This window comes from Cherax quadricarinatus, chromosome 71 (genome assembly GCF_038502225.1).
Source record: "Cherax quadricarinatus isolate ZL_2023a chromosome 71, ASM3850222v1, whole genome shotgun sequence".
Taxonomy (NCBI): domain Eukaryota; kingdom Metazoa; phylum Arthropoda; class Malacostraca; order Decapoda; family Parastacidae; genus Cherax; species Cherax quadricarinatus.
The window spans coordinates 6,119,647-6,134,626 of record NC_091362.1 but is presented as its reverse complement, the minus strand read 5'-3'; the positions used below and the strand labels follow the sequence as shown (position 1 = coordinate 6,134,626).

The window sequence follows — 14,980 nt, the reverse complement described above, 5'->3', positions numbered from 1 at the left end:
TATGATTTATTTTTCAAAATTATATAATAAACATGCTACATAACATATAAACATATAAATTAACAAATATGAGATGTTTTTCTGGTCGGCTTGACAGAGTGAACAGGAACCATTCGTGTCCGGGCTGGTAACAACAACAACAACGTTTGTTTACATAACTTACCAACCTTCTACACACTCATTCGTTTATTCATTTAATCTTGTTTACTCACCTCGGCAATTTTCAAAGGTTCGACTTACGCCCATTTTGACTTACGACCGGTTGGTCGGAACCAAGCTTGGTCGTAAGTCGGATGGTAGGTGTACATGTGTATGTATATACATACATACACACATCTAGGGTTTTTCTTCTTTTTCTTAATAGCTCTTCTTGTTTTTTTGTTTTTTTCTCTCTATTGTCCATGTGGAAGTGGAAAAGAATCTATCCTCCGTAAGCCATGCATGTTATATGAGGCTACTAAAATGCCAGGAGCAATGGGCTAGTAATCCCTTCTCCTGTACAGTAAGGCCCCGCTTTACGGCATTCCACTAATACGGCGATGTCAAATTATGACCAAAATTTGGTATACGGCAAGCGGTCTTTTAAATACGGTGCCCCCCACCCAGTTTGTTTACATTTTCCGTGACCACATCTATTATGTCAGGAAACTTTCCAAAATTTCAAGTGTTTTAAAGTTACTGCATATTTTATATGTACTCTGATAATTATACTTATGTGTACCTGTACCTAAATATACTTACACACTGTGCTGGTGTGCAGGTACACATTAAAATCGCTAAGTCTCTCTCTACTCATGACGCCAATACTACGTAATAATAATCACTTGGGCACGCTAAATGTCTTATTTTACATCAATATAGGCATTTTCATTAATCTATCTATGATATTTTCCTCAAAATTATATATGAAACCCATTATATATTATATAAACATGATACATACACTCAGAATAAAAACTGATGTAAATATGAGATTTGTTTACAAAGCAGCTGTGTAGGGTGTCGGAAGAATTAAGTTTTCTCTAGTCAAACACTGGGGGGTAACTGTAGAAAAATATTATTTTCATATGCCTTTACTCTATGTATAGCAATTCACGACCCTTGTGGGTTTAGTGCTTTTTATAATAATAATAATATTATTATTATTATTATTATTATTATTATAATCAAAAAGAAGCGCTAAGCTACAAGGGCTATACAGCGCTGTATAATAATAATAATAATAATAATAATAATAATAATAATAATTATTATTATTATTATTATTATTATTATTGTTATTATTATTATTATTATTATTATTATTGTTATTATTATTAATATTATTATTATTAATAATAATAATATTATTATTATTATTATTATCATCTTCATTCACTCTAAAAATGGTGTGTTGCTGTTTGTTTATTCTGAACTAACTTGTGCACAATGTAAGAGTATTTGTATTGTGAGGCAATTATTATTAAAATAAAAAAAAATATTGAGGTAAATGTTTTACAAACTCTTACAAATGGACGCGAATGAACTAAAAGTAGACACATATTAATACGCATTTACTTCGCCTGATCAAAGTGATCGTCCACTACCTGTTCAATTTGTGTTCATACATTCTCAACTCTGTATCTCGTTCTCTCTCTCATTTACTCTTTCGTTAACTAGTTGGCTCTCATTGACGATGGTGTCTAAGGTTAGCTGTAATAAAAAGAGAAGTCGTAAGCCTCTTGCTTTAAGTGCCAAGTTAGAGGATGATGGTGTGCCATTCTGATTTTATTCAATAAACACCCTGCCACTCACCTCTCACACATTTATATTAATATTTTAAGGTAAGTAATAAGTGTACTCTGTGTGTATCTTACCTTTTATTGTGTTTTTAATGCCTATATCTATTGCTAACTTAATATAAGTTAGTGTAAACTTGTTGTCTGGCATTTATTGCATATTTTATATGCTCTGATAATAATGCTTGTGGAGCCGGGTGGAGGGACAACATTACGTTTTCTCTGCTCAGCCATCAGAGAAAACGTGTATGAATCTGCGTTTGACCCAGCCACTCCCCCACTCCGCTTTTATTTACAATTTTCGGCATGAATTATTCATTACTTCTGCCTTCGTTTATGATGGCATCTAAAGGCAGTTGTTAGAAATGATTAAATTCAGTGAACAAGGCATGTCGATGTTAATAATATGGCTCTGGGCCACAGTGTAGGTAGCCGGTAGGTGTAGCCCAGGCTGCACCTACCAGCTACACCTACCGGCTACCTACACTGACTTTATACAAATAAATACTACTCGCTTCTCTTCCTATATTAAGACTACACATATTTTTAGGTAAATAATGAGTGTACTGTATGTGCATTTTACCTCTCTGGGATGTTTTAAATATCGTATATTAAGTATGAGACGGGGAGCCAGTGCTGCCTACACCTGGGCTACCTGCACCTGACTTCCTACAGATAAGTACTACTCACCTCTCTCCCTACATTAAGATTACAAATACTTTAAGATAAGTAATGAATTTACTGTGACTGTATTTTACTTTGTGTGTTTTTAATGCCTAGTTCTATTACTAACTTAATATAATTTAGTGTAAACTTGTTGTCTGGCATTTATATGCATTTATAAATGGAAAAAAATGGAGTCCTGCCTTCCGGCGATGTCTGCTTTCCGGCGACAGCCTGGAACCTAACCCGCCATGTAAGTGGGGCCCTACTGTACACATTTACTGAAAATCAGAAGAAGAAAAACTTTATAAAACTGGGATGCTTGAATGTGCGTGGATGTAGTGCAGATGATAAGAAAGAGATGATTGCTGATGTTATGAATGAAAAGAAGTTGGATGTCCTGGTCCTAAGCGAAACAAAGCTGAAGGGGGTAGGCGAGTTTCAGTGGGGAGAAATAAATGGGATTAAGTCAGGAGTAGCTGAGAGAGTTAGAGCTAAGGAAGGGGTAGCAATAATGTTGAAGGACCAGTTATGGAATGAGAAGAGGGAATATAAATGTGTAAATTCAACGATTATGTGGATTAAAATGAGGGTCGGATGTGAAAAGTGGATCATAATAAGCGTGTATGCACATGGAGAAGAGAGGTTTGTAGAGGAGAGAGAGGGATTTTGGGAGATGTTAAGTGAATGTATAGGAACCTTTGAACCAAGTGAGAGAGTAATTGTGGTAGGGGACCTAAATGCTAAAGTAGGAGAAACATTTAGAGAGGGTGTGGTAGGTAAGTTTGGGGTGCCAGGTGTAAATAATAATGGGAGCCCTTTGATTGAACTTTGTATAGAAAGGGGTATAGTTATAAGTAATACGTATTTTAAGAAAAAGAGGATAAATAAGTATACAAGATATGATGTAGGGCGTAATGACAGTAGCTTGTTGGACTACGTATTGGTAGATAAAAGACTGTTGAGTAGACTTGAGGATTTACGTGTTTATAGAGGGGCCACAGATATATCAGATCACTTTAAAGTTGTAGCTACAGTGAGAGTAAAAGGTAGATGGGATACAAGGAAAACAGAAGCAGCAAGTAAGAGAGAGAGGTGAAGGTGTATGAACTAATGAGGAAGCAGTTAGGTAAGATATAAACAACTATTGGAGGATAGATGGGTTTGTGAGAGTATAGGCAATGGGGTAGAAGATGCTTGGGGTAACTTTAAGAATGTAGTGATAGAGTGTTCAGCAGAAGTTTGTGGTTACAGGAAAGTGGGTGCGGGAGGGAAGAGCGATTGGTGGAATGAAAAAGTTAGCATATGAGAGGTTTTCAAAACCATTCATCACATCTGTCAGACACTGCATCATCATGGGATCTTGGTACAAAGACTTCTTCAACGCTTGTCCAACCTTTGGACGAAGACCTACGTACACTAGAGGAAGGTCCTACTGTGATCCCGCCTCCTCCTGCTTTGACTCGCCTGACTGCAGTATATAAGCCACCTGTCTGGCCCTATGCTGTACTTCCTACAAGAGTGATGGAATGAACACATCGATTCCAGCCTGAGGGACTGATAACTTCAAACTCCTCCTCTCCTTACCCATTTCTACTTTGTATTGGACTGATGAAGCCACTGTGTGGCGAAATGTTTCTTCAATAAAGATTCCCATATGTTGCATAAGTGTCTCAATTCTTCAACTTGTCAGTTTTCAAAACCTTCATCACTTCATGCTTTTGGTTTCATTACCTTCAGAAAAAGATTCTCTGTCATTTCATAATAAAACATAATTTTTATTTTAAATACTTCGACCCTGGGAGTAAGTTTGCAAGCAGGGGGTCTCGACCCTCAAAGGGTTAAAATTCCAAGATTTGTTGAACTTCCTAAAGTGACTTTTAGAACTGTTAGTAACACCGATTTTTAAGATAAAAGAACACTAAGAATTGTCAGTACAAGTACAACATGATACATCTTCCTTCAAACATTTAGTACTTTTGGAAACCCTTCTTGATGCCAAGTAGCAGGAAGATAGCCATCACCATGGCAAAAGAATTTTACAAAATACACACACCAACTGCCTCATTAACAGATCTTGCCCAAAATATTACATAAAACAAACACCATATTACATAAAACAAATACCATTTTTTATGTAATGAGCTCAGACACTAGCATCATAGAGAGCTACCCCTCACAGTAATGGATTACATTGCCAGACGAGAGAATACTGCACATCACAAAAATCAGTCTCATATCAATCTCTCCTCTCATATGAAGCTTTATTCCCAAAATTCGTAAAATAAATTAAATTAATTCTGTACAATGTTTAAATATGCTTGTTTGAAATACAGTAAGTATCTTATAACACAAGCATACACAGCTCTATTTTGGCTGAATGCCACTGAAAAATCACAGCATTTCTTTAACATTTGGAAACCCCTCATATTACACTTAACAAATCTGAAAAAAATAACAAAATTTGGGTAGTAAAGTCCACAGATTTTCACAAAGTGCTCTCAAGTATGCAGTTGTGCCCCCACAGTCCTTAAAGCATCCCACTCAGTAATAAAGTCATTAAACAACATTTTTTCTTACCTAACAAATGTTTTCAAAAATATACATAACTTATGAATACTTTAAAGCACTGTATAAAATGTTTGAAGAAAATATTCAGTGCATTAATAGCAAGACAGTTCAAAAAGTTCAGATAATGATTTTATTCACTTATTATCCCAGGTTAGTAAACCAAAATCATACATTATCATAATCACACTAATTACACATTCCTGTGCCTTTAACAGTCATGTGACTATTACATCTCTTAATAAATGTTACTTTGCTCACACTCCAACAACACATCAAGTCATAAAATCCATTTGTCTCCACTCGTATCTAACACACTCGTACACACTTGCTGGAAGTTCAAGCACGTCCTTTACCTCCTCCAACCTTTTCTAGGCCAACCCCTACCCTGCTGTCCTTCCACGATAGGTTTATATTCCCTCAAAGTCATTGTTGTGCTCCATCTTCTCTAAATGTCCAAACCACCTCAACATTCCTTCCTCTAGCTTCTGGATAATACTTTTAGAAACCCTGCACCTCCTAATCTCCAAGCTACAGATTCATGTCAGACATGACATCTCCACTACCTGTACTGAAGCTGCAGATAGAACTAGCTGTATTAGCCAAAGAACACTAAATTGTCAATGAGGATATTATTTGTTGCCTTTTTAATACTAAAGATGGGAGTTTTCCATCTCAATGTTTCATTACTGATGATTAAACCTAATTACTTACACTGTACTCCATTGTATAATTTTTAGAGGCTGAAAGGAAATGTTCTAGGTAGTAGGTTGGCAGACAGCAACTGCCCAGGGAGGTACTACCATCCTGCCAAGTGAGTGTAAAACGAAAGCCTGTAATTGTTTTACATGATGATTGGATTGCTGGTGTCCATTTTTCTGTCTCATAAACATGCAAGGTCTCAGGTACATCTTCCTACTTCTACTTACACTTAGGTCACACTACACATACATGTACAAGCATATATATACACACACACCCCTCTGGGTTTTCTTCTATTTTCTTACTAGTTCTTGTTCTTGTTTATTTCCTCTTACCTCCATGGGGAAGTGGAACAGAATTCTTCCTCCATGCGTGTTGTAAGAGGCGACTAAAATGCCGGGAGCAAGGGGCTAGTAACCCCTTCTGTATATATTACTAAATGTAAAAGGAGAAACTTTCGTTTTTCCTTTTGGGCCACCCCGCCTCGGTGGGATACAGCCGGTGTGTTGAAAGAAAGAAAGAAAGAAAGAAAGGAAATGTAGAAAATTCAGCACGTATCACCTCATCTATGGGATTTTACTGCTGTATATACGTATTTATCTTTTAAAAATGTTTTTTAATCATAGAATTGATGAGGGGAAAAAAGGTGAGTGGTGCGTCGAGGTATATGTGGAGTCAAAAAACGTTATCTATGGAGGCAAAGAAGGGAATGTATGAAAGTATAGTAGTACCAACACTCTTATATGGGTGTGAAGCTTGGGTGGTAAATGCAGCAGCGAGGAGACGGTTGGAGGCAGTGGAGATGTCCTGTTTAAGGGCAATGTGTGGTGTAAATATTATGCAGAAAATTTGGAGTGTGGAAATTAGGAAAAGGTGTGTAGTTAATAAAAGTATTAGTCAGAGGGCAGAAGAGGGGTTGTTGAAGTAGTTTGGTCATTTAGAGAGAATGGATCAAAGTAGAATGACATGGAAAGCATATAAATCTATAGGGGAAGGAAGGCGGGGTGGGGTCGTCCTCGAAAGGGTTGGAGAGAGGGGGTAAAGGAGGTTTTGTGGGCGAGGGGCTTGGACTTCCAGCAAGCGTGCGTGAGCGTGTTAGATAGGAGTGAATGGAGACGAATGGTACTTGGGACCTGACGATCTGTTGGAGTGTGAACAGGGTAATATTTAGTGAAGGGATTCAGGGAAACCGGTTATTTTCATATAGTCGGACTTGAGTCCTGGAAATGGGAAGTACAATGCCTGCACTTTAAAGGAGGGGTTTGGGATATTGGCAGTTTGGAGGGATATGTTGCGTATCTTTATATGTATATGCTTCTAAACTGTTGTATTCTGAGCACCTCTGCAAAAACAGTGATAATGTGTGAGTGTGGTGAAAGTGTTGAATGATGATGAAAGTGTTCTCTTTTTGGGGATTTTCTTTCTTTTTTGGGTCACCATGCCTCGGTGGGAGACGGCCAACTTGTTGAAAAAAAAAAATTATTCTTATTTACATTTTTCATGTTTTCTCAGAAATTGCTAGAAATTGCCAAGAAAAAATACAAGAAACCAAATGCTTATGAATCGTTACGTTCAGAAGTGTTGCAACTGCTGATCAATGCTTTTGAGCAACTCTTAAAACCAGTTAACAAACAGCCACTGCATGAAGTACTCTTCTTTGATTCTTCGTCCATGGTGAAGAGACATCTTGTGGGCATGCCAAGAGCTGCTCTTACTACAGCCCTCTCAAATCCACACCACTATTTACAGGTGAGTTATCTTACACTTCAACATTTTATGCACAGTAGATTATCACAAGAAGTGGAGAGTTATATTGTTGAAAACTAATGTGTGTTGTGAAAGTACACCATGCAAATTGATTAATATATGGAAAAATTGGGTTACATTCTAGATATTTTAGAAGTTAACGTCTCCTTTCCCCTCCCTCAAAAATTGCTAGGCTCACAATGTGGGAAAAAAAAAAACATTGAGGAATAAAACAAATCACCAACTTGGGTAGGTTGTGGCTTTGTGCCTCCACATAACTAGCTACTGGCTCACATAATTTGCCTTACCTTAATCCTTAAAAAATATTTAACTCTTTGAAGCATTTTCTTTGGAATCATATGTTCTTCTGTTTCTCATTTGAGGTGCATCTGCTTTTCACCCTGTGACAGGCTAAGGTGAAACTCTTCGACACCTCATATGGGCTGCATTCATATAGCAGCTCCTTTCACTGTTCATATAGCTCCTCTTCTCACTGTTCATATAGCAGCTCCTTTCACTGTTCATATAGCAGCTCCTTTCACTGTTCATATAGCAGCTCCTTTCACTGTTCATATAGCAGCTCCTTTCACTGTTCATATAGCAGCTCCTCTCACTGTTCATATATCTCCTCCTCTCACTGTTCATATAGCACCTCCTCCTGCTGTTTATATAGCTCCTCCTCTCACTGTTCGTATAGCTCCTCTTTTCACTGTTCGTATAGCTCCTCTTCTCACTGTTCATATAGCTCTTCCTCTCACTGTTTTATTTAGTCAGTTTTTATTTCTTTTGACTTATGATGTTATAAGTTTATCTTTTATGTTCTAATGCTTACGTGCAGTGATGAGGAAACCACATTGAAAAATGAGTGTTTATAAATATTATTTTAGTTACAGTACTATTGTCAAGCACTCAGTTTTGGAGTCAGCTGGCCAGCCACTCATGTCATCCATTTCAGCTTGTTAGACTGCTTAATCGGGAGTAAGCATGGCTTATCCTTATCTATCAGGGCACAGAGATTATTAGAGTAAATGAACAATGGTGTGCTAGTTAAATATACCAATGTGTTGGAGGAAAGATGTGTGAAAGCTACAGTTACCAATCACTATAGTACAGTCTCATGCTCATGCATTCCATCTTGTTAAGTTATTAAATATAACATAAGTATGATGACTGCTTCACCCACATCAGGGTTTGAGGCTACACTGAGTGATAAATGAACAAGGACTTTCACATTAAATGTTTGTGTTGTAAGAGAAGTTAGGCTAAGTTGTAGATAGAAGGTTGATAGACAGCAGCCATCTAAGAAGGTACTACCATCTTCTCATATAAGTTAAATAGAAGCCTGTTAAACATTTCGTACTCAGGTAGGATTGCTGGTACAGTAAATCCATTTATAAATAAAGTGTGATTTTATCTCAAAACGAGTGAAAAGGGCATCTTGTTTTGTTTGCATAGCACTAAAAGAGCCCTTATAGTATGTTGTGTAAACATAGAACCAAAGTTACACACAAAATCTTTATAGTCCATGCTGTAAAGACTTTTTCCTCTCACCTTCTTAGGCCTACAAGTTGAGTGCTTGAATAGGCACAGCTCCTACCCAACCCCACTACCACTCACTCAGTCTATAGTTGCTTATTGGGAGCTTCAAATATCTTGTTCACTTGGTATTTATCATACAATTTTGGATTTTGTCTCAGAATATTAACCATGGCACTCAAGAGGAATATATGCCAATTAAAATATGTACAGTAAGTTTGAAAGTTTGACAGTATTGATGAAACTGGAAATATAAAGTGGTACACTTGTGAGGCAGCCTGCCTGCATATTTGAGCTGAGAGAACGCACCATCCGTAAAATTAAAGACAATGAAGTGAAAGGAAAAGCTTGTAAAATATGTAGTGCAGATTGTTATATGATGTAAAGAATGTCAAAGGAGTCAGTACACCTACATACATCTATAGGAAAATGTAACAGTGATGGATTAAGGAGAAAACAAGAATAGGGGCCCCACTTAGTGCTCAGATAATAAGGCATTAATCCCTATTCTACTATTAAGCTGTGTGTGAGGAGGAGGTGGAGAACCTTCACAATAGTGCATTTTTAATGCTCGATGGTCTGACAGCTTTAAAAGGTGTAATCAGCTTTGTAATATAAGGTTTAATGGTAAAAGTACATCAGCAGCTGTGGAAAGTTACCCTGTTGACTTGCACAAATTATGTCTGAGAGCAATTACAGGCCCGACTTAATGTTTAATGCTGACTAAATGGAGCTATCTTGGAAGTGTGTGTCATCAAGAATATACATTAGCAAGCACAAAACAATAGAGCTGGTTTCAAGGTAGCTAAATATTGCTTCATTTTGCTTCTCTTTACAAATGCAACAGGTGATTTTAAGTGCTAACCTGTGCTAATTTATTGCACAGAAAACCCCCCTGCCCCAGAGTCAAGACAAAACCGGTTTCCCTAATATTTGGTGGTTTATCAAGTTAATATGTATAACTTAGAATTATGTTTCTGTTTCAAGTACTTACTAGAAAGAACCTTGCAATGAAGGTTCTTTTCATTCTTGGTAGTTACTCTAGTCCTCAGATCTTGCAGTCTGTGGACCCAAAAGTAAAGGTTGTGTTTTTACCTCCCAGTGTGACATTTTTAATAGTCACTGGATCAAGGAGTTAAGATATTTAAGTACCACTGCACATGCAAGGTGATGGGAAAACTCATCTTGGTAGTGGATGATAGCTCTGAGACTGGCCTAACAGAGTTCTGGCATAAATTTAGCATTTGCAGATGCATTTATTCATGTAACAATGTCATGGGCTCAAGTGCCTCATTCAGCTATGAATATGGGAGTTATGATTATAAATAGTAAGGTGGTAATAATTATAATTATTATAATAATAATAATTAAGAACAGATTGTTACACTTACAAGTTAATGTATGAAAAATTAAGTTAATGTGGTAAAACACTTTGATAAGATTAGCTTAATATTGCTTAAAGAATAATTATTGTTTATTTGTCATGAAGCTATGCTGACACAAACACCAGTAGCACATAAGCAAAAGTATGAGAAGTGTGGGAGATTGTATATACGTATTGTGAAGGACAAATACTGGCAACAGGGAGTTGCTTAGGCTCACTTCTACACCTTATATCCTCACTTCTGTTTGTAGTAAGTCTGATGACAATTATTTTGCTATCTTGAACGTAACCCGGGTTGATGTTGTCAGTCAGGTATTTTCTTAACTTTTTTGCATTTTGTGACATCTTTTGAGAGTCAGTCATTTATATGTGCTCTCTTGATGAGTTTTTATTGTTTTCTTGTAATCTTTGAGCAGGACTGACTGCCTAAGACTTTTGGTTGGAGCAGAATGACTGTCTGAAACTTCTGGTTGCAGCAGAATGACTGTCTGAAACATCTGGTTTGAACAGAATGACTGTCTGAAATTTCTGGTTGGATCAGGACTGATTGTCTGAAACTTCTAGTTTAGTATAATTGGTTGTATGAGTTAGCTGGTTTGAGCAGGGTTGACTGAGATTGCTGGTTTGAGCAGGGTTGACTGAGATTGCTGGTTTGAGCAGGGTTGACTGAGATTGCTGGTTTGAGCAGGGTTGACTGAGATTGCTGGTTTGAGCAGGGTTGACTGAGATTGCTGGTTTGAGCAGGGTTGACTGAGATTGCTGGTTTGAGCAGGGTTGACTGAGATTGCTGGTTTGAGCAGGGTTGACTATCTCAAATAGCTGGTTTGAGAAAGATTGTGTGAGATGGATGGTTTGAATGGGATTGGGTATTAGCTGTATATTGTACTACAATACTTTCATCTGTTGAGGATCAGTATTATGCCTAAGGTTATCTCAGGATATCTCTAGTAGGATAGCAGCATAATTTTCAGTTTTGTTTTAATGTGGGAGATCCTTAGGTTTGTAAGAACTGCATAACTTTGTTGGTTGATTAGCTTCTCCCATGTTAATCCTTGATGAATTATTTTGCTACACAAAATTTGTTGATAAGTGTACAGTATTCAGTTACACTTGAAATTTTCATTAATTTGATCATCTACATTGCAGTGCGAGTGTTGTCAACTGGAGGACCTGTCGAGTGTGGTTCCAACCTTGCCAGATGTTAGTGTGGCATACAAACTTCACCTGGAGTGTGGTCGCCTTATAAATCTGTATGACTGGCTTCAAGCCTTCATATCAGTTACAGAGCCAGAGGAAGATACTTCCAGCAAGAGGACCATTGATCAGAAACTTCAGTATCCTTTTATTATAAATAAATGCATAAAAACCTTGTACATTCATGTATAATTATAGTAAGAGGATTTGCACGTGTGGTATATAAGTATCTTACAGTGAAGGAAATTTATAAATGTACAGTACTTTAAAATGTGGGATTGGGATTGGTAATTACCTGTTTGTAGGTACAGGAGCAGAGCTATGCTCATCATGTCCTGTCTTCAATAATTTGTTTATCATTTTATATTTTTGAAGTTCATGCTGGCAGTGACACATACTGCATGATCTTTTAATTCTTTCTATTGATCTACCACTCTGTGAAGAAAATTTTCCTAGTATCTCTTTGGTTCCACTTTTTTCTCAATTTACAGCTGTGTATCCTCTTGTTATCCCTGTTGTTGGCAAGAAAAAAGTCCTAACCTTTCATGTCCTTTTATGATGTGTATGGGTTATCATGTTTCCTCTGTTGGCATATTTAGTGCTTTCAACCTTTCATTATGACCTTTGTTCTTTTACGGTTGGTAACCATTTTCTAGCTTTTCTTTGGACCTTTTCTAACTTGTCTACATCTTGTTTTGTTAAGATGAGGTTGCCATGCTACTGCTGCATACTCTACTTTTAGCCTAATTCATGTTGGAACATGTATTATGGCATATACAGTGGAACCTTGGTACTTGAAAAGCTCCATATGCGAACAATTTGGTATTCGAACCCTTTGTTTGGTAAACAAATCACTCGGTAGTCAACTGTTTGCTTGGCACTTGACCAAACAAACACGACATGCCAGAACTTCGCTGTAAACTATTTTGTGTTTCTTCGCATTTTTTAGTGTTTTTTTATTTATATAAAGAAGTCACGGGAGCAAGGGGCTAGTAACCCCTTCTCCTGTATATATTACTAAATTTAAGAGGAGAAACTTCAGTTTTTTCTTTTGGGCCACCCCACCTCAGTGGGATACGGCTGGTACGTTGAAAGAAAGAAGAAAAGGAGAAACTTTCGTTATTCCTTTTGGGTCACCCTGCCTCGGTGGGATACGGCCGGTGTGTTGAAAGAAAGAAGTCACCATGGGGCCTAAGAGAGTTAGTGAGAACAGTCAACCAAAAAGAAAATTGGTTGGGAAAAATTAGTACTGTACTCGAACAGATCGGCACTCGAACAGCCTTCTGGAACCAATTAAGTTTGAGTGCCAAGGTTCCACTGTATTTGAAAGCTGTTTTATAATTCGCTAGAGTAGCATACGAGTTTCTCGCAATTTTGTTTGTAACCCATTGATAATTTTGTTCTAATAATTCCTAGGGTGCTTTCTTTGTCTGCCACTTTCAGTATTGTACCACACACTCTGTACTTATCATATAGCTTGATTTCTCACTCTCCCATTTATATTATGTGGCTTTTTTTCACATTAAATTGCATCCATATCACTCCATTTGCTCAATTTATTCTAGTCATCCTGATGAGATTTACAGTCATTTTTATTATTTATTGGACCTAATATTTTTTGCATCATCAGCAAACATATTCATATAGTTTTTCCTTCTGGTAAGTCATTTATTTACTTACATTAAAGTATTATTGAGGCAGGTACAGCTCTTATAACTCTTCTTATAACTGCACTTTTCTGTCAAAAAGAAAGTTTTTCATCTATTTTAATAGTTCACCTTTTATTCCTCTTACATTTTTGAGGTTTCTAAATTAGTCTCTGTTTGGGAACTCGGTCAAAAAACCCCTTAAAATTCAGATAAATACAATCCGCCCATCCATTTAGCTTTTGAATTACATCTGTGACTTGTCATAATAGCTAAGTTGATTTGATATACAGTACAGGAGTTTCCAGAATGAATGCCAAATTGTACACTAATCAATAAATCTTTCTCCTTCATTTGTTTTATCCACTTTTTCTTGTGACTTTTTCCAATATTTTGACAATGACTGTTTGTCTTCTGTCTTTACTATTTTTTTGTAACACACTTGCCATCTTCCACTGAGGTAGGGTGGCCATAAAAAGAAGAAACACTTTCACTATCATTCACTCCATCACTTTTGCTAGAGGTGCACTGACATTACATTGCAGATAGCCCTCTGAACTATTTATTTTTTATTTTTACCTCTATTTACCTTATTCTTTCAGAAAGATGGTCTGTGCATATGACAACTTTGGATAAAACATTGTTATTAAAAATCTGTCTGTGATAATTTGTAATCCATGTGTATAATTATTTCTAAATCCATTTTTTTTTATCCTCTACCACCATCTCCCACCAAGACAGGGTGACCCAGAGATAGCACATTCACCATCGTTCATTCGGTTAATGTCTTTCCGTCTCTGTATATACAGTAATTATTTTTTAAATCCATCTCTTGTATGTATATAATTAGAGTACTTTTCAAATCCATTTCTCTATGTAAATGTACAATTAATTTTTATGCCCTCTTATGCATGTTATGTTTGTGTATGTCTTATGAATCTTCACAGACTATTATTTTCCTTAACAGTTGTGCAGAGCACGATTTGCACAAGCTGTATCTGAGTTGCAGTTCTTGGGCTTTGTTAAGCCCACACGTCGCAAAACTGACCACGTTGCTAGGCTTACTTGGGGTGGATGTTAATGCTCAAAAATAAATTCATTATGTGAATGTGCTGTTAATTCTATTTTTTAAATTACAATTCAGATTGTGCACACACGTGCCATAACGATTACTATATTTGTCAGACTCTCATCTGGAGTTGTTTTTCTTTTCTATAATATTTAATAGTTTCATAGTACTGTTTCAAAGATAATTTTATTGTGTATCATTTTTCATATATTTTTCTTAATAAAGTTTTAAATCAATTATATATTTTTCATTGAAATAAGACATCAGGTCCTAAGGTTTGGGAGTTTTGTTTAGCTTTATTAAGGTAGATAAATTATAGATTAATAAAAATGATGTCACTGATTATATCTATACATCAGCAATGACCTGGTTAACCAGACAAGTAACATGGATGCTTCAGGCTGGGTTGTGTAGGTGGGAAAAACCTCAACTGGTCACAGGTATGCCCTCTTAGCCAATGTCTGCTGTACCTGCTTTATGGAGTTAGGTGATCATTATTTTTTAACACTAGCCCTCTCCCACTGAGGGAGGGTGACCCAAAACAGAAACACTTTCACCATTGTTCAAACTATCATTTGTCTTTCTAGAGTTGTGTAGTGAATAATAGTAAGTGGGTTTTGCAATAGACGTTGTTTTGTGTGTGTGTGCACAAGTGGTTTAGAAAGTTTTTTTCTAAGGGGGAGGCTGATTAAAT

General features: G+C 36.7%; 1 protein-coding gene across 1 annotated transcript in view; it reads left to right on the top strand.

Moving 5' to 3' along the window:
• The window catches only part of Orc3 (origin recognition complex subunit 3), a 92,877-nt gene extending 78,370 nt beyond the window's left edge, over positions 1-14,507 (top strand). The window contains exons 12-14 of the mRNA XM_070099974.1: positions 7,224-7,460; positions 11,524-11,711; positions 14,193-14,507. Of these exons, the coding sequence (XP_069956075.1) occupies positions 7,224-7,460; positions 11,524-11,711; positions 14,193-14,298 (531 nt within the window). The 3' untranslated portion in view covers positions 14,299-14,507. The remainder of the gene's footprint in view (positions 1-7,223; positions 7,461-11,523; positions 11,712-14,192) is intronic.
• The last annotated feature ends 473 nt before the right edge of the window (positions 14,508-14,980 follow it).